This window comes from Dermacentor albipictus, chromosome 6 (assembly GCF_038994185.2).
Source record: "Dermacentor albipictus isolate Rhodes 1998 colony chromosome 6, USDA_Dalb.pri_finalv2, whole genome shotgun sequence".
Classification (NCBI taxonomy): Eukaryota; Metazoa; Arthropoda; class Arachnida; order Ixodida; family Ixodidae; genus Dermacentor; species Dermacentor albipictus.
In genome coordinates this window covers 16375040-16402903 of record NC_091826.1, presented here as the reverse complement: position 1 = coordinate 16402903, position 27864 = coordinate 16375040, and the positions used below count along the sequence as shown (strand labels likewise).

General features: G+C 45.6%; 1 protein-coding gene across 2 annotated transcripts in view; it reads left to right on the top strand.

The window, feature by feature from the left end:
- The window catches only part of LOC135914436 (protein tudor-like), an 88072-nt gene extending 69387 nt beyond the window's left edge, over nucleotides 1-18685 (top strand). For both annotated transcript variants that reach the window (XM_065447292.2, XM_065447291.2), the window contains 4 exons: nucleotides 3347-3631; nucleotides 9257-9385; nucleotides 13427-13820; nucleotides 15132-18685. In XM_065447292.2, the coding sequence (XP_065303364.2) occupies nucleotides 3347-3631; nucleotides 9257-9385; nucleotides 13427-13820; nucleotides 15132-18235 (3912 nt within the window). In that variant the 3' untranslated portion in view covers nucleotides 18236-18685. The remainder of the gene's footprint in view (nucleotides 1-3346; nucleotides 3632-9256; nucleotides 9386-13426; nucleotides 13821-15131) is intronic.
- The last annotated feature ends 9179 nt before the right edge of the window (nucleotides 18686-27864 follow it).

The following is a 27864-nucleotide window of genomic DNA, read 5'->3' as shown; positions in this document are numbered from 1 at the left end:
TCAAAATTGTTCATTCAACGACAGATTTTTTGGACATGCCTGAAAATTCAAACACCTACGTGGCACTACCACTTACCCCATGGAGACAATGTATAAGGACATCTGAAACTTCGGACGCTGAAATTCTTTGCCTTCCTCTTTTTTTGCAGTGGCTGCTGGTTCATAACGGCATTAACTGAAACCATCTCCGCTGCCATTTTGTCTATCCTGCAGCCTTAAACCAGCGCTGTCACGTGCCCATCTGATGGTAGCCGTTGTAGTCGATTTGTGCCGTCGTTAGGCTTAACAGCTTCAACATTTGCTATCTAGCTTCTTGCATCCTCAGTACCATGTTCTTCATTTAAAAGATCTAGTGCCGACTAAATCCTTGCCGATGACACCAAAGCGCATAAAGCATGGCAAGGGTTGAAAGCGTTTCATAATGCTGGTTCCCGAAAGTCAGCTTCGCCGCGATGCAGTGGTTTTACGCGATCAAGCATATACAATGTTATACGGTGAAACATACCAAGAGTGCAGTCTCCTGTTACAGTACGAGCACCGAGACACCTAATAATTGTACTGGCAGGACTTAAAGCTATTTAGGACATGGCTGTGGCAATTTGAGCCCTTAAGGGGGGACACCCCACTTAAATTTTCTTTTTTTATTTGTGGCCACAATTTGATAAAACTTCCATCACTTATGTATTTTGACATGCTGATTTCAAATATTCAATTGGTTTTCCCATGCAACAAGTACTTTTCAAAATATAAGCAATTCATACTTTTTTGTATGGACTAATTTGGAGGCAAGTTCTCTCTACAATGCTGGCTGTTAATGAAGGAGACTGGCGCATCAAAATGATGTTGAGTGATCAGAGGTTGCAGTGCTACAAGAATGAATGTTCTAAACTGACTTATGCCAAAGTTACAGCATGTCAAACTTTTGTAAGCAGAAGGCATTTGTGAAACCCTGGAGAAACTATTACTTTTGCAAAATTTCTGTAATGATATTTGTTCACATTTTAGGCCTACTGCACTCCCAATTTGTCCACCTTTCTGACGAAAAAAGAATTATTGCAATAAGATGAGTAGAACTAGAGATATCGTCACTCCAAAACTATACTACCATCAAAAATGTTGTTTTGAGAAAACGAGAAAAAACATTTCAGGACATGTTCATGGTGATTACGGCAAATGCTTGAATACTAAATTGATCGAGGATGATACAGGGGTCCAACCAGGCAAGAATGAAACTTTCGCTTCTTTAAGGGGGGACATTAATTCAAAGAATGTTCATGATGTTTTCCATCAATATTCATGAAACTTTCCATTCTTGTTAAGACTTGTGCTGATTTCAAATATCTCATTATTTTTCCAATAGGCAATTTAGTTCCGAAGATAAATTAATTGTTCATATTTTGTAGAAACAATATGGGGAAAAAATGCGCTACGGAATTCGTATTGGCACATGCCTGGGTACTAGAAAACATAAGGAACATAATGGTAGGAATACTATTTTGATATATCATATATTAGTAATTTTATAGCAATTCAATCTTTACTGTTCGAATTGTGGCTACCCTACTGTCTGATCTAAAGCAGAATTGGAAATTTTTAAAGCATAAATTCCAAAATCTGAACCTACATTGTGTACAAGTGAAAAGTCGGTGTTTCGAGAAAACGAGAAAAAAGGATTACATTCACTTCTAATCAAAAGTACAGAAATAATTTCGCATTATTTTGCAGTGAAAGTGGCCAAAAGCCACCAGGAATGTAGTCGCTCTGACCACGGCTACCCAAATGCGGCAAAAACATCGTTTAGCGCCGTTCGCCGATTCCCGGTGGCTTGCATCGCGCGCGCGGCAAGGTTGTCGTGCACGCGGGTCGAGCTCCACCCCGACGCGATATCGCCGCAACACGCGCACGTGATAACGATCTTTATGGCGAGGCCAGATTACCGTTCGCTTTTGCCTCCTGCGACGCTGCCGCGGCACACCTTGCACTTGACGAAAGACATCAGTGCGTTCACGGAGTCCTACTGAGGATAGCGAAGCCTGCCTCGGCGTCGACTGGCGCGGCTGCAACGCCGTCGGCGCGAGTGAGCAAATCCAGCACCCGCTTTGTTGCTGACGTTGACGCAAGAACTCGAAGTTTTTTGGAGCATTCATCTCCCTCTGCAACAAATCCGCACGCTGCAACATTGCAGTGTCACGCCGAACGCGGCAGCTGTCCGTAACGATCTCACTCATTTGTGAGCTGGCTAGGCCTACTTCGGCATCGTCCGCGGTTTCGGCATCATTTGCGGTTGGCGGCGAGCTACTCTCGATGCTTTCAGAAGGAATGGAGCGCTTTTGAAAGTTATAAGCTGATCGCTTCTTCTTTTTGCCGAAATTGTGCCTCGTGGCGAACTTTCCCGGTGGATCGGACATCGTTGGGCATGGTGCCCTCAAACCTACGAGACGCGCAGTCGCGTCGCCTGCGGAGTGGAGCAGACGATGGGAACCTCACGCAGCCAACCACAGCACGCGTGTTTGGTCACGTGCGCTAGTGAACGAATCGGATCGCGCGTTCGGGCTTTTTTACTCCCCGGATTTCAACGTCACTGGCGTACCGACGGAGTCACTTATGGCGGGAAATTAAAGAAGGAAGGCTCCTCTTTCCAACGAGACCAAGATGGCTGCGATCGCGCGCGTAGAAAAAGAGCTACGCACCGCGATAAAAAGGGCTGTTTCTGCGCGGAATTCAGCTCACAGTGATGTTATAAATTGATATTGTGGACGAAATACTCTTCCCTGAGATTCGAAACTTGGTGAATTAAAGCAATATTAGCTGTAGAATTCGAAAATTTATTTTTCAAAAAATCGTTTTTTTCGCGATTTTTTCGCTGCAAAGAGCCATGTCCCCCCTTAAGGCAGTTAAAAACATGCAACCATTTTTTCGGACATTTTCGAAGTCTCTAGGAAGTCTGAAAAATGGTTGACTGTATTGAGTTTAAATCACTTGACACACCCATGTTGTAACAATGTTACCTCCGTTGTTGAATACTATTTTCTTGTCTGGTGCTTTATGTACTAGCACCAAGGGGGCCCCTCCATAAAGGAGTTAAAATAACAGGACTACCTTTGATACTGATACACTGCAATCCATGAGTTACCGCATCGCAACTGCAGTAAACACGTTTTAAGTGTGCCCGATAACAGAAGTTGTAGCTGAAAAATAGTAAAGCAGGGATTATAGAGACACAGTGACTACTTTCGAGGAGGAGACACGCACGAAGTCATAACGTGTTCGTAGATGGGGGAATTGGGTGGTTGCGCCTTTTTGTGCTGGTTTACCAGTGTTGTCCTTCTGCCCTGTGGCGCTACAGGTGACAGCCGTCATGTCCATGTCAGAAGTGTGGTGCTGCCTCGTGGAATGTGTGGAACCCATGGCCAAAGGTCTCCAGGAGGCTGGTGATGCAGCACCAAAATTGCGTAATCCAGTGCCTGGCGAAGCCTGTGTGGCACGGCTGCCAGCAAAGAATGAGGGTGCTGAAGGTGACGCGGTACTTACACCCTGGGCACGCGCTGTGGTGAGGTCACGCCCTTCGCCGGCCAAGTTGGAGCTGTTCTTTGTCGACGTGGGAGGCACCAGGGTGGTGCACCACACTGAGGTGCGTGCATGACTAGCGCTTTTCTGCCCTCGTGAGAGCTCTACAGAATGGTGATTTAGACCATGAAAATGCTTTGTCAGCACCTTATAAAGGTCTGAACTTTCTCGACATAAACTGCTATAAACACTCTACTTGACACTCGTACAAGTTTTGTTGTCAGGTTACTGAATCTAACTTGTTCCATTTGCAGCAAAGGGAGTCAGCCACAGTGTACGGTCAGCCACAAAAGTTTACAGGATGCTGGGCCCAGGGAAAATGTGAATTTTCTACTCTGTGGAGGTGTGGCACTTCTAATGGGAGGGGGGACATCGGTTATTGAAATAACCTTGTTATTCCTTGATCCAATCTGGTAGAACTGCATATGCTCATTCAGTGTTCGGTGTTGATTTTAAATATCCAATTATATTTTGCATATACATACAGTTGACTCCCGATGATTCGAAGCCGCCTAATTGGAATTTTTGGTTAATTAGAAGTGAAGTGCTAGTCCCGCCAGTTTTGCATGTAATCCTATGGAAGGAATCGCTCGATAATTCGAAGTCCTCATCCAGTAATATTATTTAATTGGAAGTTAATTTTCAGCCGGGATCCTCGAGGTGACCGTCATTCTTTGGTAGAATGCGCAATTTTTTCAAGTGCTGCAACAGCTCCGTGTTCCGCGTAGGTGTCATCGCCACCGCAGCCGTCCGCAATGCCGCCCTTCTTGGAGCGGCCCAATTATTCATTGCTGCGGCTGCCGTAGCCTCTGTGATCAGCTCCGGCGGCAAAGCGGCTGCTGCGCGTCGCCGGAGCTGATCGCGGAGGCCACGCGGATGCCATAGGTGCACGCAGCGCTGCATACTGGCAGTGGTGAGATTGTGCGAGATTAGGCTTGCAGCGTGTGGCGTGTAGCTCGTTGGCTAGGTTGTTCCGCCGGTGATCCTATGCTTTGGAATTGACTGTACATAGTCGCACCGTTAATAGCCATGGCAAACAGTGGCTCTTATCGCACACTCGACCTGGCAGCGAAAGTCGAGGTTTTGAAGGAAGTTGAGAAGGGAGGTGCCGCCAAACAAGATTTAGCGCGGAAGTACGGGATCAAGCCGAACACGCTCTCAAACTACATCAAGAACAAGAGCACAATAATGGATGCATTTGAGAACGACAAGTTCAAGATGTCTCAGAAGCGAATGCGCACCGGCGCTTACCCAGAGTTGGAGAAGGCTCTGCTGGTTTGGATTACGGAGGCCCAGAGCAACAGACTTCCTCTCAGCGGAGACATTGTAGCGATGAAAGCCCGAACGCTTGCAGCAACGTTGGGGATCGATGACTTCGTTTCGTCAGATGGATGGCTGACGCGCTTTAAAGATCGCCATGACCTGGTCTTTAAGAGCGTGTGTGGTGAAAAGGCGTCCGTTAACCAGGAAGCATGCGCCATGTGGAAGGACGGAAAGCTGCGTGAATATCTCGGCGAATACAGACCGGAAGACATCTTCACTGCAGATGAGACTGCACTTTTCTATCGGCTTCTACCAGAGAAGACCCTGACATTCAAGGACGACAACTGTGCTGGGGGCAAATGCAGCAAGGAGAGGGTGTCGGTGCTGATTGCGGCAAACATGACTGGCATGGAACGATGTTGCTTACTTGTGATCGGGAAAGCCGCCAAGCCGAGGCGTTTTAAAGGCATAAAGAAGCTGCCTGTGGACTATGAGTCGAACAAGAAAGCGTGGATGACGGCCGAAATCTTCAAGAGCTGGATAACGAAATTGGACCGCAAGTTTGCTTCTTCGAACCGTAAGGTGTTGTTCCTTGTGGATCACTGCAGTGCTCATGTGAATGTGCCAGCCTTAAGTGCAATACGCCTCGCATTTTTGCCTGCAAACATAGCAGCTGTTTTGCAGCCAATGGACCAAGGCATCATCAAGAATGTTAAGTTCCTGTACAGGCGGCACGTCCTCGAGCGCATGATTTTGTGCATGGATAATTCCGCAAAATACGAGGTGAGCCTGCTCAGTGCTATTTACATGTTAGTGCGAGCATGGGATCGTGTGAAGCAAGAAACAATCGCAAACTGCTTCAGGGCTTGCGGTTTTGTGACAACTTCTTTGGAGGATGCCTCTGCAATTTCATCGAAGGAAGCGTCAACAAGCGCGCTTGACAGCACTGATTTTGGTGATGCTCTCGGGGACGTCAATTTTGATGATTACGTCGCCGTAGACAAGGCAGTCAAAACGTGCGGTGCACTAACGGATAAAGAAATTGTGGAGATTATTTGGCTCTGGAAGCGACCCAGGAAAGCGACAATGACGTTGAAGACGAGCCGCCACCTAAGGCTGCCGATGCAGCTGCGGGCCTTGCTTTCACGAAGCGCTTCTTTGCCAAAGGTATCGCGAAAGAAGCGTTCCGCCACATCTACAGCCTGCAAAACTTGCTTTCACCAGCGCGATTCGGCAAAAAAAAAACGGAGCGAGATCACCGACTAGTTTTCTTAGAGAAAATACTCAATTTCGCTACCAATAAAGTGCTGTTTTTGTGCTTTGTGCTTAATTGGAAGTTTGTTAAATTCGACGTTTTTGCGGTCCCCGTGAACTTCGTATTAACGGGAGTCAACTGTACTAGCTACCGAGATAATTAATATTACCTTCTATTGTTTGCTGAAACAGTTCAAATTTACCTGCTCTAGGGAAAGTTGCAATCAAGATATAGCTCTTGGATTGTAGCACGAAGTGAACATCGACACAGAAAGGAGCAGACAGCACGAGCGCTAACAGTGCTCGTCCTGTCTGCTCCTTTCTGTGTCCGTGTTCACTTCGCGCTACAATCCAAGATCATGTTACCGTACGAACTTATCCAACTTTCTATTCTTTTGCAAGATATAGCTGGTTACTACAGTGCATAAAGATAGCAATGCTGGAAACTGATTCGAAGTTGAACAGTTATTTTGTATTTTACAGCCCATTAGAGTACTGTGTCCACAGTGTCAATAATAAGAGCAAATACAAATGTAAATAATTTTGGAGCTGAAAATGAGAAATCTGCTCTAAGTGTTGTCTTCCCAACACATTTAGCTTTGTGCTGCAAAAAAAATAATATCTGTAGCTGTCTTAGGCCCAAAGATATTGATGCAGCATATAAGCAAAGTGACCAAAAACCATGTTTTAAGAAAGATGAGCAAGGAGAAACAAACTTTACTCAGTGCTACACTGTAAAAACTTTATATAATTACATACAGAATTGACTAGTAAGCCCCATAGTAATCTGTTTGCAGCATTGCAAGCTTTATGCATTTAGCTATATGTAGCAAAAACAAGAAAATTACAGCTGTAGCTGTCCTAAATCTTGAGATATTGTTGCCACAAACAAGCAGGCTGAGTGAAAAGTTTGTTTTGATAATATTGAGGAAAACAGACAGCTTGATTTACTCGGGGATATAATGGAGCATTTACATGTTGCCACTTATAACAGGCTAGTATGCACCACAATGCCTGCCACAGTGTGAAACGTTTATCAAAAAAAAAAAAAAAAGGAAAGAAATTAACAAAAGAAACAAAGAAAATTGTGTCGTTTGTCAATTACCACTGCTCCGCATTTCGCACGCAGTGAGATTGTTCTCGAGGAATGGGTTGCATGTTTGATTGACGTGGCATCGCCGCAGATTGCACACGAGATGACTATCTCTATGGTGAGACCACAGTCGTGTTCACCTTTGCCCACTGCCGCACCTTAACTTGCACTTTACGTAAAACAGCAGAGCATTTATAGAATCAAGGTTTACGATGACAAAGCGTGCCTCCATCACACCCAAGCCAGCTGCGGCAGCGTCAACAAGAGCAAGAAAATCCAATTTTTGCTTGGTAGCCGTCATTTAGGCAGTTTTGCAGTTTTTCTTGAGCCTTCTTCACTTTCTCCAAATCATTGGGCTGCAGTAGTTGTGCTAGAACTGCCAGAAAAGCTTTCATCTGCTAAGCCTATTCCACAGTAACGGGGGGAGGCTTCGGCGGTGCTCAGCATGGGTAGCAAACTATTGCCGGCATCTTCCAAAGGCACTGCGCATTTTTCGAAAGTTTCAGGGCAGACACTCCTCGAAAAAGCTTTTCTTAAATATTTGTACTAGAGATTTGAAAATCCACCCACTTATAGAGCATTACACGCAGATTTTAAAAATGCCATTAGTTTCTGCGTAGCCGCTATAGTTCTTGAGTTATGTCCTACACAATGGCAAAGTAGTGATTTTGTGGTCACTTTATTGTGTAATAAATTTTCATAAAAAATTTTGCGCTATAGCTTATTTAGCTCTTTGTAGACTACTAAGTGCGGATATCTATTCAAACAGCATCTACAAAACTGCAACTATGAAGAAAAAAAAATTGGACACTTCAACTAATTTTTTCCATAATCACATGAGAATAACCTTAAACATTTATAATTGTCTTGTGCTAATGAAATTTGGCATACATACTCCTGAAGATTTAGACAGTGCTGATACCTGCTTGAAATTCTCTTTGAAAATCTCACAGCAGCAGTTGCAAAAGGACAAGGTTATATTTCAGAGAATCGAGAAAAACAAATTATTGGAAATGCTCTAATCTTTTTGCATAGTTTCAGTAATTGTACATGCTGTTTCGCTAGATATCAGCACTTTATGATCTACAAGGAGCTAAAGAAGCTACAGCACAGTGCTTTTTGAGAAAATTTTGTACATAAAGAAGCGCCCTCAGAGATGACTATATTCTGCCATTGTGCATCACATAACTCAAAAAGTATAACAGCTACACAAAAAGTAATGACATCTTTGAAGTCTGCATAGAAAACTAAAATTGGCTGAATTTTGAAACCTCTAGTACAAGCAATAAAGAAAAGTTGTTTCGAGGAGCATCTCCGCCTAATATCCCTGGTTTCTTCTGTTCGCCGAATTTATGGCTTGTAGTAAACCGAATTTGACATCCTCTCGTGCCGAGTTTCGCATGCCCAAGCAGACGCCGCTGAAAATCCGCCAATGGCATGGTATTCATAGCCATTCGGTGCACAGAATATCAGGGGCACAAAAACTAAACAAGGGTGGCTCTTTCAAACAAGACTAAGGTGGCTGTGATCAGAAACTTAGAACGGCAACTGCACATCACTTAAGAAGGCTCATTTTTGCACATTCATCAGTAAACATACAACTTGCCAACATGCTATAATAAAACACCATTACGACCAAAATATTGGTCCAAGATGCGTGAAAATTTCAGAGTTAATGCATCAGACACGGTAAAATCCACAAATTTTTTCAAAAGAGCACTTAGTCCACAAATGTATGTTGCAAAAGGTAATGCAGATTTTAATTTTGTGCCTATGTCCCCATGCTTCACAAGAATAATTTTTTTCGCGATCCTGTGTCAGGGCCTTAATATGAATGTTCCAGCTTACCATCACAGTGATACAGTGATACCGTAGTGATACGAAGCTATAGAGCTTGGCCATTAGTGTGACTGACTAGATCATTTCAGGATGGACCAATGCCTTTTGAGGAGCATGATGATAGAAGTAATTTACACAACCGACCAAAAGTCTTGCAGGATTTGCCTGTTTGATTTCTCTCTGTCTCTCCTCCTCTAATAAACAATTTTTTTTTTTTTTTTGCATTCCTGTTCTCTTCAGGTGAAACAAATACCACCAGAGTTGACTACCCAGCCCGGCTATGCATTCCAGTGTGTCCTCAGCTGCAGTTTTCCTGCCGACGCCTCCGAACTGTCAGCAAAAATACTGTACAAGGAGCTTGTGCTGCAGGTCAGCATTCTACACTGTTGCCTGCATGGCGGTCGTTTGTTGCTAACCTTCAAGTTCATTATTAAGCTGCACTCCATGCCAGCCTACTGTGCCATCCAGTGTAGAGGCAAAATCTTTGCTGTAATCTTTACCTGGGTTTTAAAAACGTGAAGTTTTTAAGCCTTGCCCACATAAAAATTTGCCGAGTCTTTGTAAAGTCTCCAACTGTGTCATAATGTGTCCTTGTACATTAGGGCAGGGTCGTGTGTGTGTGCTTGCACCACATTCACCCAATTTTATTGAGCCCCTGAATCAAACACGCACCAACCTTTACAGATTGAAAGTGAATAAATTATGTGCTCTTAAATCTAGTAGACACCCTATGTTTACATTAAGGAAAGGCAGTATGCATTCAACTTGCATATTTAAAAAGAATTTACTTTCACAATTTTACCTTCTCAGAATGGAATTCATGCTTGATGTTTGTCATCATCACTGTTGGAGCTTTTTGTCACTGTTAATGACTAACAGCATGTCATCCATTGAGTTTGAGATTCCTTGCTTCTTAAAAACATAAAAACCTTTACAAGCTTGATGCTGACCCTCAGGAGTACGCGGCCTTTGAAAACCAAAAACTCACAGATAACACTGTTTTTAGAAAACTGCATATTTTGGCTGTATATGTGATAAACTACCTTTCCTCTACTTATCAGCACCTAATTCATCATGAAACTACCTTAAACCAAATATTGTATCATTCCCGCACCATCTAACCAACTGATGCCATCAGCTCAATTCGAATCACCCGCACTCGCATGGAAATGTTCGGTCATGAAGAAACTAAGCCAAGACAGAGCATTAAATTCACCTCCGAAGCTGCTCTTGCTCAAGTGGCATGGACGTGGCACCCTCTTCTAGTTGCAGTTTGTATTTGTTTTGCGAGCCAGCAGAACCAGCGTAGCAATACGCAGTAATAAAACTACTGAAAAAGAAAAACGCGGACTGCGCTGAGTGAAGAAAACAAAACCTTTTGAACACCGCTGACGTCATCAGGGGTAATGCCAATAAGTTCTTTTTTAAAAAATCAACAAGAACTGGACAAATAGCATTTCCTTTCATCTCATGATGCAGCACAATGATCTTTTTATTACGAGTGGTTGAGTACTGGTGACATAATTATAATGAGTAGTGCCTTCATCTTCAAGCTAGTACTTCAATGTCCCACGAGAGTCTCCAAACATGCCGTGCATTTACCTTAATTTCTGCATTACAAAAGCTTTGTTTGTGATAGTGTTGACGTCTTAGATATTCTTGAGCACTAAACACTTTAGCTTGACTTAATGTATGCCTTTAGCTTCCCTTTAAGGGGGAATGCAGCTTTCACACTGCAAAAAATGTCCACAAAATTGAATTTTTTGAAAATTGAATTTTCAGTATCTGAGTTTTTTTCTATCTGATATCGAAATAGCTTCACTATAAACAATGTAGAAGTGCTTTAAGGAAAGTGCTCTACTTACCTCTACGACAATCGCATCATTTCCGAGGGTTGAACAAACTTGATCTTCGTGTTTGATTGTGAGAGCATGTCAGCCGCGCGCATCGGCTAAGCGATGGATGCCACACTCTGGATTCACGTTGAAGGTATTCCTAACATACTGAGCTTCAACCATGGTGGCGACACACCTCGAGCGCGTGCAACTAGGGAACTAGACGACCTATTCGTCAGATGTTGGCGCTAGGGCCTTGAGTCATGCCACCCACAGGTGCCGATCAGAGCACGCTGTTTTCCTCAGTGAGCTGCAGGAGCTCACCAAGCGCACTTGTTACAGCACTTCACATTGGCCACAGCATCTATGCTACGCTATGTTAGACGCAGCTACGTGCAACTGTAGTGGCTAACTATGTTTACAACACGGCTGGAGTGCACGTTCCTGCTCATTTGCTCCATTCTGGCCGTACTGCCGTGCAGACCAGCTATGTCCTACACCGGCTTGACAAACGGATTGTAGCCACATCCAAATTGCTCATTGTGAAGTGCCATCGACAGCTCATCATGAAATTAAGTCTGCCAAGGCGTCTAGCCAGGAGTGACCAGAAGTGTGCACACGCTGGCAAGCGTACGTCTGATCTGACCTACACTTTGCATGGTTGGAAAGTAGCAAGAACCGATGGCTACGACAGTGATAAGCAGTGTGGCTAAAGTTTTATTCCTATGGGGGCTGGTGCAGGCGAGCCTTAGCAGACGATAGTATGATAGTCGCACTTTTGGAAGTACGTAATTCCTGTCAAAATTTGAAATGCAGATTTTTGCTTACTTCAGCCTGTTTATTAAAATGCATCAATTAATATACACAATAACACTAGGAAGAAGTGCACTGATCCAAACACTCTACTTGATTGATGTCAGCTATCAGCCAATAGCAGTAGTTCAGTGGAATCTGCTATATGACGAAATATAACAGCTAGAAAAGAGGGAGGGTAAGAACTCTGTTAAAGAAAGCGTTTGAGAAAAGGTGATTTCGCACTCTGCTTGTGAGCCCCATCTTCCACGCCTGAATACAAGATTTGGCTGAGATGTTCACAGCAGCGTATGCGATCCACTGAGTGCTTTCTTTTTTTTTTCCACCAAGCCCAAATGGTAATTCAGGACTCCTTTAACATATCTAACAGTGTTAAGAGCGTGTATCGCATATAGTGCTGCACCTCTGCACATCTTTCTCAGTATACAGAACTCCTTTTAAAACCCTTTGAGGGTCGAATTATTTTGAAAAGAACTTTCCCAGGTGGTCAAATTACTTTATTGCAGATCTTGAATGTACAAAATGTATAAAATCGGAAATAAATAGTAAAAAATAATTAGGGAGAGTATTTTGGTGTCGGCATCACTCAGAACTGTGAAATGTGCAATAGTATTTCCGAGCGTGGTACTCCTTGATACACGGGTCTACGCATAGCGCCTTATCGCAGTCTGCACACCTAAAATGCGTGTCTGTTCTCTTGGAGCGAGGAGTTGTGTTGGCGCTCACGACATCTCTGCGTGCAGCTGCCTTGGGCAAAGGTCTGAGGCACCCTCTCGCGTAAGCGCGCTGCCGCAGACAGCGAGAATACCTCGTGAGCGGTGGTGATAAACAAGCTAAGAGCAGTGCCAATCAAGATAGAAATCAACTTCCGCCGCCCCTGCGAGTGCGTGCCGACAAAGAGAAAAAGCACGTTTCACGCGCCTCCGTTGCGATCACGCGGCGTAACCGAAACCGCGAAAGCGCGTTGCCACTGAGAGCGAGAATACCTTGCGAACGGCGCTGATAAACAAGCTAAGAGCAGCGCCAATCAAGATAGAAATCAACTTCCACCGCCCTGCAAGAGAGTGCCGACAAAGAAAAAATTGACGTTTCGCGCGCCTCTATTGCGATCACGCGGTGAAACCGAAACCGCCAAAGGGGTGTTGCCGCATTATGAGCGACGCGCTGAAGCTAGCAATCAGTTCTGTTTATCTCCCCAAGAAGGTAGCACCAATTTCAAACGCATCTTGTAAGTGCTAAGAGGTGGCAGCACCTCCCGGTGAGCATGCATCATCATTATGGCGCGAAATTTCAAACGGAGGGTCGGACTTACCCGTACGGCAAAGACCTTGCGGGACAGAAAACCGCCGCCGTACATGTACAGCGAAAACCCTCAAAGGGTTAATCAGCACACATTTATCAGGTCTCTTGAAGTTCCTGTTAATGAAATTCTAGCCTAGTTTGAAACCCGTGATATTACACTGGTGTACCTGCGCTGGGGTTTCAGGGCAAAAATAAAAAGAAAGATCGAGCTTTCGTCTTCATTTTTTCTTGTGAAATCAACCCCTTATAGGGAAATTAACAAAAGATAGTTTCAAAAAAATAATTTTTCAAAAATAATTTTTCAATGTAAATTGAACAAGTATCTCTCTTTAGTATCCTTTAAAATCATGCATCAGTATGTGTACGTTGTCTGTGCAGGCTGGTAGTCAGGTGAAGTAGGACAGGGCTTCATGGGTAGTTATAGGATGTCTATTTCTTCACAAGTGTTGCCTTTTGTCAGGTTGAACAGCAGCTGGAACCTGCGAAGGTGATTGGGTCCCTGTTTGACACCTCCGGAGACAACGAAGTGAATATCTTGGACACCTTTGCGCACCCACTACCAGATAGTGCCCCAGCTTCAGAGGAAACTCCCATCCTGGAAGAAACACCCATCCAGGACGAAATGCCCATTCCGGAAGAAATTCCCATCCCGGAAGAAACTCCTACCCCAGCAGAGCAGGTGCAGGAAAGCCAACCCGTGCTTGAAGACAGTGCTGTTGTGGCTGATACAGCCCCTCCTGCTGTCAAATCTGTACCTCCTGAGCGTGAAGTGACCAGACTGCCTCCAGAGAGGAGTTCAGCTCCAGCTAGGACATCGCCCCCTACGATGACATCTCGCCCACCTTTCTATCGGGGTGAGCCTGACCATGCTCGCAACGAGTATGGTAGCTTTAATGATGATGTTGACTGTGTTGGCGAAAGCAGTGTCCGTGGCCAGCAGGGCAGTGCTGTTGACGGCCATGGTGATTGTAGAAGCACTATTGATGGTCATGAGAGCGTTGCTGATGGTCAACAAGTTAGCGGTCATGAAACTACTGGCGACGCTGAGTATGGTAGAGCTAATGATGATGTTGATTCTGTTGGCGAAAGCAGCATTCATGGCCAGCAAAGTAGTGATGATGGCCACGATGGTTGTAAAAGTATCGATGACAGTGTTGATGTTAACAATGTTGGTCATGAAATTGTCACTGGTGATCAACAAGTTAGCGGTCGTGGCACCACAGGCGACGCTGAGCATGATAGTGCTAATGATGATGTTCATTCTGTTGGTGAAAGCAATGCTCATGACCAGCACGGTACTCATGACCAGCACGGTAGTGATGATGATGGCCAGAATGGTTATAAAAGCATAAATGACAATGTTGATGTTAGCAATGTTTGTCATGAGAGTGTCGTTGATGATCAAGTTAGTGGTGGTGATGCCACTGATAATTCTAACAAACTGCACGTCAGTGATGCTGATGCCTTGGACAGTGGCTACAGGCCACATGAGGAGTGAGGAGCTGGCAGTAAGTAGTAGCTAAACAACTTTCACTTAATGTAACATAATCAAGCACAGCCTCTTCCATCTGTGTCGCACTGCAGTGGTGTGCTGGCATTGGTGTAGGGAGCAAACAAGGGGAAGCATAGTTGGAGCTGTACTCGTAAGTGTAAACAGAGTAAGGCCACTGTTGTGTGGAAGATTGGCACGGCATTAGTGACATTTATGTACGCTGCAGCTTTAATGTTCCAGTTGGTGTATCAAGGGCTATCCTCCATGCTTTGCTACATGAATGCCTAAATTCTAGTAATGCAGGTAGTATATCCTGCCGAAAATTGTGACATGGTGGCACATTTAATTGCATGCTTGCTTAAACAGGCGGTGCATGTTTTGTTGGCACACGGCTCATCGACACCTTTAAGCATTCCTGCTTAGCTGGCACCAAGTAATTACTAGTTCTAGGAATTGACTTACTCCCCATGGCTTTAAATGCTGCAGGTTACCCTAGCTCACTGCATGCATCTGCTCTTGGGAAGTGAAAGCTAATAGCTAGCCATGACTTGCTGTGGCTTGCTTGCTTGCTTGCTTGCTTGCATGTTTGTTGTGGTGTGGTGTGGGTCTGCTTCTGAATGTGCTTTTCTCTCTCCCTTCTCTCACTGCGGGGCACCGCCACCCCCTCATGCAGGCCCCAGCAGCCACACGATTGTGCCATGCTATCCTCCACTTTCAAAAATATCTGGCAAGATGGCAGCTTATGTAATGCACGCCGAAGATCTCTCCTGCTTCTACGTCATGCGCAAGGAACAAGAGCATGCCCTGGAAGATCTTGCCACGCGGCTTGAAACTTACTATGTCGAAACTCCCGAGCCCATTGTGAAGCCACTGCCGAAACTGCCTTGCGTGGTCTTCTACCCACAGGATGAATCCTGGTACCGTGCTAAGGTTGCAGGAGATGGCCCGTGTGTGCAGTTCGTTGACTATGGTAACACTGACATAGTTCCTGAGGTTAGAGCCATTGCTGCAGAGTTTCTCGAGGTGCCACCATTTTGCTACAAATGCAAATTGGATGGGGCAAAAGACCTTGCTCATGTTCCTGGCATATTCTCTGCATTCAAAGAGATGATTGCAGATGCAGAGCTAGAGCTCGAGGTGATGACCTGGGGTCCAGAGGTCACTGTGAGGCTTTCTAAGGAAGGCCAGGATATCACTACAGCGCTCAAGAATCGATTTGTCTCTTCAGAACCTGCAGCATTGAAAGTGGATGCTCCAGAGGAGCCTGCTGTTTGCTTAGAGAGTGCACCTACCACTGAACCTTCTCCGGCTGATGCTAAGGATCGTGAAGCTTGCACAGTGAGCCACGTTGATAGCCTGCGCTCATTCTATATGTTGCGCTCAACCAAGCTTGACCTTCTCAGCGACCTAGTAGACAAGCTGCAAGAAGTACTAGCTTCTAATGCTCCCACCATAATTGACGCACCTGACAATAGCACTCTCTATGCTGCACTTTACTCCGAGGACAACCTCTGGTACAGGGCTATGGTTGAAGGCCCTGCAGAAGAGGGTGGCTTCAAGGTTCGTTTTGTGGACTATGGAAATGCTGAGATAGTGGAGTCTGTGGTGTCTCTGGACTGTGAAGAGTTGCGTGTTGAGCCATTCTGCATTGAATGTCAGCTCGCTGACGTCAGAGATTGTGATGATGTCAATGCTCTTCAGAAATTCAAAGAGCTTGTCCTAGACTCGGATCTTTTGGTCGAAACCGTGAAGCCAGGAAAGCCGATGACTGTTCGGCTTTTCACTTTAGACGGCGTCAGTCTGCAGTCCAAGCTCCCACTTCAGAGGAGGTACAGGACCCTGGAAGTTCCACTTCACCAGAAAGTTCATGTCCACATCATCCACGTTGAGTCGGCAACAAACTTCTTTGTTCACTTCAATGAGCGTCTGGATGCCTTGGAGGCTCTGATAAAACAGCTGCTTGAAGTTCCAGTAAATGAAAACATGCCAGCAGATACGTCACTGCCATGCATGGTCTACTGGATTGACGATCTTCCATACAGGATTGCTGTTATTGAGGGCAAGAATAACTCTGAACCCGGGGGCACAGCAAAAGCACTAGTCAAGTTTGTCGACTATGGAAACACTGACATTGTGGAGCAAGCTGGAATTTGCCAGCTTCCTGATGCACTGCTGGCTGAACCCCTCTTTGCAATCAATTGCACCCTTGATATCCCTGAAGGGAAGTTGGGCCTGGAAGCAACTGAGAAGCTAAAGCTTCTGGCTGATGCAGGGCCAGCCTCCTCTCTATTGGCTGAATTCCTGGAAGAGAGGAATGGCTGCTATGTTGTTCGTCTTCTGGACATGGGCATGGATGTCTTGGAGAAGTTGCAGAGGGCCGCGCGAGACGCCTCAGAAGGTGGCAGCGGAGATGTCGCAGGTGATGACTCTGTTTTTGAAGGACCTACCGAAGTACCTGAGGATGTACCCGAGGACTCTGCCATTGAAGGAGCAGACAACATGGACGATGGCGCTCTCACGGAGCTTTTGGCTGAACATGTTGCTGAAGGAGGCAGTTCAGATAACGCATCTCTCACAGTGGCGGCCACCAGTTGCAGTACAACTAAGCAGGCTCTCGAGGAGACACAAGTTTCAGAAGCAGAAGCCATCCCAGTACATCAAAATGTACTTGCCCAGTGCTTGGAGGTTGAAATCACCCAAGAAGCTCTAGAAGACCAGGAGGCCATGGGGCTTGCTATAGGAGCTGAGTCTTTGGAGCAGGAAGGCCCACTAAATGAAATGCCAGATGTTGTAGCTTACAAGGATACTCAGGGCAGTGGGGCCTATGAAGACCTGCTTAAAGAGGATGCACCTCATAAACCAGAGTGCACTGGCTCAAGTGTGCTGGTAGATTCTAATGGAAACGTTTCAGATAATGCCAAATTGGATGGAGAAAACTTGCCAGTACATGACGGTGCCACAAGCTCCAATGTGCCTGCATCTCTGGACAGGGCAGTGGATCGTTCAGCAACACTTCAAGACGTTGCGCTTCCAAAGGAAGCCACTGTTAGTGATGAAGATTCTCCAGCCATTCTTGATGGTGACATGCTTCCAGAAGTACCTGAATTTGGAGAAGAAGATCTGTCGGTTCTAGCTGAGGACAGCACCCTGATGGAAGACATGTGCAAGGCAACAGTCTTCGAAGGCACAGTATCTAAGGACAAAGCAGACACAGAAGCTGCCAAGGAAGGTGTATGGTCTTTACATACGATCGCCACAGACATCGATCAGAGTGCAGTTGTGCCGATAAGTGTGTCAGTGCAGCCAGAAAATGAAATCACCGACTACGCCATAGCCGAAATATCGGCAGGCTTGGCCACTGTCAATGTGGCTGACGAGCAGTCTGCCTTGGCAGGGTCTGGTGATATGCACGTTGCCAAGGCACGGGGTGAGGAGGCGCAGCAGGAGAGTCCAGAGAGAGAATCGGATAGCTGCCACAATAGCGCTGTGTCGGAAGTTGGCCCGACACCGAAAGGAAGCGATGCACTTTCCTCGTCACGACAAGCGGACGCGGATGACAGCTCTGCGATGGGCGCAGCTGCCACTGTACCAACCACCATCTCAAACATCGGAGCAGGCGGGGATGGAACACCAGTGGCTCCAAATGGCTCCATGGCACAGTCCAGTCCCATTACACCACGTCACTTCAGGAAGCGACTTAGCCTGGACGACTGCCCAATCCCTGGCGCCTGCACCAACGCAGAACTGCTGGAAGTCGCCAGCGAGAATGTGAACTGAGGACTAAGACATCGACAGGTTGCTAGTGCAAGTGTGTGGCAGTTTGTGAAAGTGCCTGCCAAGAGGGCTTACATTATAGCTTTGCCTTTTGCCCTTTCTTTGTTGTCTATTTTCATCCTCAGCATTCAGTTTTATTCCAGCATATAAACCTTATAAATCCTTATGATATAATTATTTAAATTTTGAGCTGTTTCATGAAGAATTCTGGCAAGTGTGCGCTTATGAATGCACATTTAATACATGTTCAGCTTCATCACGCTAACCAGAAATATATTTTTTTCATTATTATTGGCCCATCATTCATTCCTACATTCGTGTATATCCAATCACATTTTGCACTTCTTTTCCATGTTGTGCAATCTTTGTTCCCAGTTTCATATGTTTGTGTGTATAAGATTTATAGTGTGTTTTGTTTGCAGTTTGGAAAAATAAAGATATATTTTTCACTGATTTTGTTTAAAGATTCTTTCTTTATAGCTTCATAGAGAGAGGAGGGCTCTTTGACAAGTGTCAGCAAGATTCAGGTGGTATTCAGGTAGTATGTCCCATCCCTGCCACGTGCAGAAAGTTTGCATGCCCTCCTCCACTGCACAATGTCTCCATGTGGTCGACTCAAGAACTGGTTTAACCACAGCCTTTCATGTCCAGGCAGCATGACAGTTGGCGCACAAGAAAGAAAGAAAAAAATCCTAAAAGGGACTAAGCAATCTTGGAATTTGGAGAACTTAACCCTATAATGCCCAAATATAGTTCCAGATTGAGGAAAGTTAGAACAATTTCTTTACCTTTATTTCTGGCCATGAAGAGTGCAATCATATTTTATTTGAGTTAAGAAGTAGTAGAGCAATTCATTATTGACATGGATGTCTCGCTTGCGTTCTCACCTGTGCTCTTGGGACAAAGGAACGACAACATAGTAGTGCAAACAATCGCAAGGGCATTTATTGTACCTTTCATAGACTAATGCCTGCTAGCCGAGTTGCTATCCACAAAACATGCCAATGGGCATGAGACAAATCGCAAAAGTCCGACTCGCCGCGAACGGATAACGAGCGGATATGTTCGCCATATGCTGTACACCAACGCCTTGTCGTTCGCGCGTACAATCATGCAAACGGTGGCGCGTTCGAACGATCGTGTTCGTCCATTCTGGGGTAGGTTTCGCGAGACGGTCTCGCAGAAGCATGGGTCGGCGCACGCGAAGAACGTCCGTGCCGCTTGTTGAACCCGAGCCAAAGAGGAAGAGCCTTCTCCTTTTTGCGCCCAAGTAACCTCGCCGTTAGGTGGCGTTACCAGAGCAACACTCGCGCCATCTCTCGTACTACCCTGCAAGTGTACTGACCGCTGCAGTAAATCCACGTGGCGAAGCCAGATTACAGGAGACAAGAGCTATGCGAGAAAACATAAGAGACGCGCACGAGTCGCGCATCCCCACACGCTACAGCTGTACTATAGGCACAACTGAAAATTTGCTTCAGCATATCAGCCTGCTTAAGTCGTGTTATGTTTCTTGTGCTTAAACCAATTTTTATGGACCAAAAGCGGTGTAGCTTACATGATACATAGGGCATTAAGGGGTCAAATGTTCAACACGGGATAAAGCAATGACGCCAGAATATTCAAATCGAGTACCGAATGTTTTCTCATTCTTAAACAAAGTAAAATGCATGCGTGAAGCCTGTGTGGTAAAAAAATATATGTACATTTGATTTGTGTGTGTAATGACCGTTCAGATCTAGATGTCCAGTAAGCTTGAGAACTTGTAAATGAATAAGTGCGAAATCAAGGAAATAGCATGTTGCCATTTGTATTTGATGAAAGGGAAGTGCAATAATATGCATCACTTCACATTTTTTAAAGGGGAATAAACTCGAGACTGATCAAATTGTGGGGTTTAACGTCCAGAAAACACTGGGCTATGAGGGGTCCCATAGGGGGGACTCCGGATTAATTTTAACTGTGTGGGGTCCATTAATGTGCACCTGAAGCGATGGTACACAAGCAGTTTCGCATTCCACCCGAGTGGCATGCTGCCGGGTTCGAGCCCACGACATCTTGCTGAACAGCTCAACCCCATAGCCACTAAGCAATAGCTCTGGTTTTTTCATCATCATCATCAGCCTGGCTACGCCCAGTGCAGGGCAAAGGCCTCTCCCATACTTCTACTGCCCCAGTCTAGTACACTACCCCGGTCATGTGCTAATTGTGGCCATGTTGTCCTTGAAAACTTCCTACTTTCATCCATCCACCTAACTTTCTGCCGCCCCCTGCCACGCTTCCCTTCTCTTGAAATGCAGTCCGTAACCCTTAATGACTACCGGTTATCTTCCCTCCTCATTACGTGACCTGCACATGCCCATTTCATTTTCTTGATTTCAACTAAGATCTCATTAACACGCGTTTGGTTCCTCACCCAATCTGCTCTTTTCTTGTCCCTTAACGTTACACCCATCATTCTTCTTTCCATTAGCTAGTTGCGTCTTCCTCAATATAAGTAGAACCCTTTTCGTAAGCCTCCAGGTTTGTGCCCCGTACGTGAGTACTGGTAAGACACAGCTGTTGTACACTTTTCTCATGGGGGATAATGGCAAGCTGCTGTTCATGATCTGAGAATGCCTGCCAAACGCACCCCAGCTCATTCTTATTCTGATTATTTCAATCTCATGATCCGGATCCACGGTCACTACCTGTCCTAAGTAGAAGTATTCCCTTACCACTTCCAGTGTCTCACTACCTATCGTAAACTGCTGTTCTCTTCCGAGACTGTTAAACATTACTGTAGTTTTCTGCAGATTAATTTTTAGACCCACCCTACTGCTTTGCCTGTCCAGGTCAGTGAGCATACATTGCAATTGGTCTCCTGCGTTACTAAGCAAGGCAGCATCGTCAGTGAATCACAGGTTACTAAGGTATTCACCATTAACTCTTATCCCCAATTCTTCCCAATCCAGGTCTGAATACCTTCTGCAAACAGGCTGTAAATAGCATAGCAGAGATTGTATCTCCCTACCTGACGCCCTTCTTTATGGGGATTTTGTTGCTTTCTTTATGGAGGACTATGGTGGCTGTGGAGCTGCTATAGATATCTTTCAGTATTTTTACATAGGGCTCATCTACACCCCGATTCCGTAATGCCTGCATGACTGCTGAGGTTTCCACTGAAGTAAACGCTTTCTCGTAATGAATAAAAGCTATATATAAGGGTTGGTCGTATTCCGCACATTTCTCTATCACCAATAGTGTCAATATGGTCTATTGTTAAGTAGCCTTTACGAAATCCTGCCTGTTCCTTTGGTTGACAGAAGTCTAAGGTGTTCCTGATTCTATTTGCGAATACCTTAGTAAATACTTTGTAGACAACGGAGAGTAAGCTGATCGGTCTATAATTTTTCAAGTCTTTGGCGTCCCCTTTCTTATGCATTAAAGTTATGTTGGCATTCTTCCAAGATTATGGTACGCTCGAGGTCATGAGGCATTGCGTATACAGGGTGGCCAGTTTTTATAGAACAATCTGCCCACCATCCTTCAACAAATCTTCTGTTACCTGATCCTCCCCAGCTGCCTTCCCCCTTTGCATAGCTCCCAAGGCTTTCTTTACTTCTTCCGGTGTTACTTGTGGGATATCAAATTCCTCTAGACTGCCCTCTTCCATTATCGTTGTGGGTGCCACTGGTACTGTATAAATCTCTATAGAACTCCTCAGCCACTTGAACTAACTTATCGATATTAGTAATGATATTGCCGGCTTTGTCTCTTAACGCATACATCCGATTCCTGCCTATTCCTAGTTTCTTCACTGCTTTTAGGCTTCCTCCGTTCCTGAGAGCATGCTCAATTCTTTGCATGTTATACTTACTTATCTCAGCTGTCTTACACTTGTTGATCAACTTTGAAAGTTCTGCCAGTTCTATTCTAGCTGTAGGGTTAGACGCTTTCATAGATTGGTGTTTCTTAATCGGATCTTTTGTCTTGTGTGATAGCTTACCGGTATCCTGTCTAACGAAGCTACCACCGGCTTCTGTTGCACATTCCTTAAAATGATGCCCATAATATTGTCATTCATTGCTTCAACACTAAGGTCCTCTTCCTCAGTTAAGGCCTAGTACCTGTTCTGTAGCTTGATCCAGCTAACTCGTTAATCGGCTCCTAATGTACCAGTTTCTTCAGTTCCCTCCTCAAGTCTAGGCTAATTCGAGTTCTTACCATCATATGGTCACTGCAGTGCACCTTGCCGAGCACATCCACATCTTGTATGATGCCAGGGTTAGCGCAGAGTATGAGGTCTATTTCATTTGTAGTGTCGCCATTCGGGTTCCTCCACGTCCACTTTCGGTTATCCCGGTTCCTCAAGAACGTAGTCAATATCCGCAAATTATTCCATTCTGCTAATTCTACTCGTAACTCTCTCCTGCTATTCCTATAACCTATGCCATATTCCCCCACTGACTTGTCTCCAGCCTACTTCTTGCCTACCCTGGCATTGAAATCGCCCATCAGTATAGTGTATCTTGTTTTGACCCATCGCCGATTCCACGTCTTCATAGAAGCTTTCGACTTCCTGGTCATCATAACTGGATGTAGAGACCTGTACGACCTTCAATTTGTAGCTCTTATTAAGTTGCACAACAAGAGCTGCCACCCTCTCGTTAATGCTATAGAGTTCCTGTATGTTGCCAGCTATATCGTATTAATCAGAAATCCGACTCGCCCGCTGCGGTTGCTCAGTGGCTATGGTGTTCGGCTGCTGAGCACGAGGTCGCGGGATCGAATCCCGCCCACGGCGGCCGCATTTCGATGGCGGCGAAATGCGAAAACACCCGTGTACTTCAAAATTTCCGGAGTCCCCCACTACGGCGTGCCTCATAATCAGAAAGGGGTTTTGGCACGTAAAACCCCATATATTATTAGGAATCCGACTCCTAGTTCTCGTCTCTGCGCGAAGCCCTGGTAGCACAGGACGTGCCCGCTTTTTAGCACCATATGCTTTATTTGTCCTAACTTCACTGAGCGCTATTACATCCCATTTAATGCCCCCTAATTCATCCACTAGAACTGCTAAACACCTCACCAGATAATGTTCTAGCGTTAAACGTTGCCCGGTTCAAATTCCAATGGTGGCCTGTCTGGAGCCGGAGATTCTTGGCACCCTCTGCTGCGTCACATGTCTGACCGCTGTCGTGGTCAGTTGCTTCGCAGCTGCTGGGGACTGAGGGTCGGGATTTGATTTTTGTATTCATATAGGAGGTTGTGGCCAAGTACTGCAACAGGGTGACCAATCCTGCTGTGGTGAGGGAGTGCGTTACCGGTTCTGGTCACCAGGATCAGGCTCCCACTACATGCCTGTTTATGCAATTTTATCAGCACGCGGATTTCTTCTTTAATGCAGTGGAAAATTGCGCGGCACGAGCATTCGAACCACGGTCCTCTTGCACGCGAGGCGGATACTCTACGTCTACGCCATCGCTGGCATCGTTGTTCTTTTTAGTTATATGATTCTTTATTCTATGGCATTGCTGTGGTGCGTAGACTGACCAAATTGTTTTGCCTATTTGAGGACTACACATTTGCAGGCGGCCAAAATGGAGGTATTCTTAACGGCCTGGAACTTAATGTGCAAGATGTTAGCTGCCCTGTGCATTTGCTGATGTCTGTTTGACATCTGCAGGCAGGAAAATTCGAAACTGCCCTAATTTTAGTCTCCTTTGAGCTTCCAAGAAGTGTTGTAATCCATCATACGAGAAGGGAAATGAATATTGTAGTTTTTAATAGCGAAATCAGTTGAATAGTCGTTACATATTCGAAATTTTTGAGCATGTGCATACCCCTAGAGAAGAATTTATTCTGCCAACTCGAGCTTTTCAAAAGTGATGTATAACCAAGACGTTGTGCAACCCTTCTGCACTATTTTCACTCTCTGCAGCGGAAATTGCCCTTCGTGAAAGACTATTGCTTTGCGTTAAAGGCGCGGAACCATTTACGCACAATGCTGCAATATTGGCGGCGAGGAGCTACGGAGTCGCCATCTGTCGGAAGCGCTTCCCTTGCGTCGTATGAGGGATCACGCGCGCGCTCCTCGTTGGTTGCGCTTACGGCGCTCAATAAAAACCACGCGGCAGCCCTCCTGGACATTTATGTTGGTACTCTCAAAACGAGGGAAGTTTTTGACTGTCGATATAGTAATCTTGGGCAAACTGGAAGTACAGAATCATTTACAGGCGCTATCTCTTCACTGAATACGTACAGTGAACGCCACTGCGCGCGGTCGCCGCAGTGGAGTCTCCCGAACCGGCTTCTTGCGTGAAAGGTAGCCAAACGCTGAGAGTAAATTATGTGAAATATGTTCTTATAGTGGGCTGTCTATATAACCAAATGGGGCATAACAGAATGAAGCTTCAATGCAACTATCTCACGGGTTCGGAGCGACCGACTGCGCGTCTGCATGCATGTCCGCTCACAATGTTTTGCTTTCGCTTTGCGCGCGTTTTCGCACCGTGCCGTGAGCTTTAGGCCGCAGCATATGAGCATTTGACAGTACACTAGCAACCATTGTTGCGTGGACGCTATCAGAATTGTTCAAAAAATAATTCCGTTATAGAGACTTCGACGCCTAGCTACGGCGACTGTTATGTGCCGTCGCGACGATTCAATCTTTTTTTTTTTCGTCTAAATTCTTGGACATTTCAATATTATTTCTCAAGCTGCGTCGCATTGTATGTTTATCGGTCTTCTCAGCGTGCGATTTCCCTCTGCTTCTTTTTCGTAATCCAGTGCACTAATCCATAACACAAATATGACCATATGCCGTGCCTTTTTTTAATGTGCGTCTTACCGCTCTCTTTTCGTTCTAGTTAACTTGCCAGTATCTAGTATCAACAAGTCCATAGACCAAACCGTCATGACATTAGCCAGGCAGCGGGCGCGGGCGAGCGTCTCAGTGCGCGTTTTCTGATATACTCGCCGAACATCGCGCAGTCCCGGCGCCGTAGCAGAAATGTTCCTCGCGTCTGTGTTTGCTGCATACCCGAGTTGTAGCCAATGGCTGCCTGCCGGTTCTAAGTTTTGCCAGCCAAGCTTCACGCAGCTCCTTGACCTGCGGCTACGTGTGAATAAGGCTGACACCGGGCTCCGCTGCGTACGTCCGGCAATGCGGCACCGAGCAGTAGCCTACCATGCCGCACGCTTCCAAGGGCAGACACCCTAGGCGGTAAAGCCTCGCCACTTAATCAGAACCGCGGCGCAGGGGGGACTTTAAACTTTCGTTTTCAGCTCGCTTCGGTGCTTCCGAAGCAGCCGACACTGCCGCTGTGTCCACGTGGTCCTTCATGCCACATCACGCCGATGGTGGCGCTAGCTTTTCCAGCGGTGGAGCTCGCCCCCTATATCGTCATGTATAAGTATAGTGCCTAGGATATACTGGCTTGTGTAAGGTCCGCAGCCTCCCGGGTGGCACCCGATGCAATGAATGCTGGCGACTGCTGCTTTTGACAGCTAATTTGCAATTTGATTAACTATTCATCCGAGCCCACATTATGCCTGCAACCTGGGGTTGTTTACTGCATGCTACATCTCGGAGTACATGCATGTGATGTTCCCGTTTTGAAATGCAGTAGTAGAAATATGAAAGGCAGTTATTCTCTTAATGATAAAAATAACCTTTATGGCTCTTGCGAACCAGGCCTGTATTGATTGATGGTCAGTAACTGCAATAAATATACTTTTGCACTTGTTACTCATGTATTCTTTGTGATGCATACACACGTGCATACAGCACGTGTTTGACACTACTATATTGACTAGTATTTTCGTACTACAAGTTTCAGAACAATGGCCCGACTGCGTATTGTTTCTTTACTCAAAATCCTACCAGACTAGATAAATATTGCCAAAATTTCAATTCAAAATCAGGGGCTCTAAATTTATTTCGCCCACACTATACAACATTCTAAGCCACACTGCAACATGTAAACGTGTTGCATAATGGCCAGGATTTGAATAATCAACGAACGACCCAAGATTTTTTTCAATGAAATGTTTATTCCTTGGATAAATTTAGCTCGTACAAACACAATAATTCACAGAAAACAAAGGTGCAACACTACAGTTAAATGGCACAAAAATATATATAACAAATGAAAACGAACAGTTTATATGAATAAAAAAGCACAATGCAACAAATAAAATGTACATTATAATTTAAATATGAAGGAAAAGCTAGGCAACACAACAATTAAAGGGTGCAAAGGAACAATATATAATAAATGAAAAAGAACAATCTATATAATTGAGAAGGTGCAATAAAAGAATTAAAATGAACATTATAATTTAAGTATTAAGGAAAGGCTAGACAAAAGAACAATATGCGTAACAAATTGAAAATATTTATACGGATGATGGAATAAAAATAAATTATAATTTAAATGTTACGAAAAAGCTAGCTATCATCAGGAGCAGGCTGCTGATGCTGCTCCACAAGATCTGCCACCTGCTTCAATACAGCCAGGGCCTCCTGGTCAAGCCTCATGCGCTCATTGTAGCGTCGTTCTCCGTTTTCTTCTAACTGCTTTAGATAATTCAGAAAGTCTTCTATAAGCACCCGGTTTGGGTCTTGTCGGGGTCGTCTTCCTGAAGGGCCCTGTGGTGGTTGCTGGGCAGTGGTGATGGACAGTCTGGGTCCAGTTCCATCACGTCTTCTGATCTGCTGCCCCTACTTGTTACCTGGGGACTCTCGACAGCTGGCGACTGGGGGCTTGGTCGAGGCAGCTGACTGGGCACTGGTGGCAAAATATTGTGCCCCAAATTCAACTGTTTTACAAGATAAAGAGCATTCTACACTGAACTAGCAAGCAGTAATGATCTTACTTATTACCTCGTCAATTAATTACAATAAGGGAGAGGTGCTATTTAGGCATGGAAGCTAGGTGATTATTGATGGTATGCGCACAATGCATTTCCATAAGAAAAAAAATGGAGGACGCTTAAGCTTCGCCTTCAAGAGTGGAACGCGATAGCGATATCGCACCCCGTTCGCACTGCCCACTCATTCGATCGGCATGCTCTTGAGTCACACAAAGACGAAACGTGCGGCTGAGCGAACCAACGAACTCGGTGTCTCGGAGGGAGAAACGATCTACGCGAGCCAAACGTCGTGATCGGCATGGACAGCCGGGCCGCGACGCGCCATCAAGGCGGACGCGATCATGGGGCTGACGCCTCGATGGGATCATCCTCTATCTTGCTTGGGAGCACCACGCAGACGGACGACTCCTCGTCAGCAGCACGGCACACATCGCAGGGGACGCTTTCCCACCAGACGCGCTACGGCGCAGCGATCACGTCAGAGGCGTCCCGCATCGGACGCTGCACCTAGGGATCGCGCTGTGAGCGGAAAGAGGAGCCGCGTCGCGCGGGCGAGTGGCGCGCCACTTGTCAGGGCAGTGGTGTACATTGCGAGGAGGGGGTCTTCTGTGTTTGCCGTAAGATGGCTCTGCGTGCGCGCCAAGCGCAGAAGAAATGTAGCGGAAACGTACTTCGCTACGCGTTTAACTGCGACTTCTGTAATTTACATGCTCATAATTACCGATATACACCGCAGTATAACTTTCTACGGCACGTTGGGCAACACCGCATTC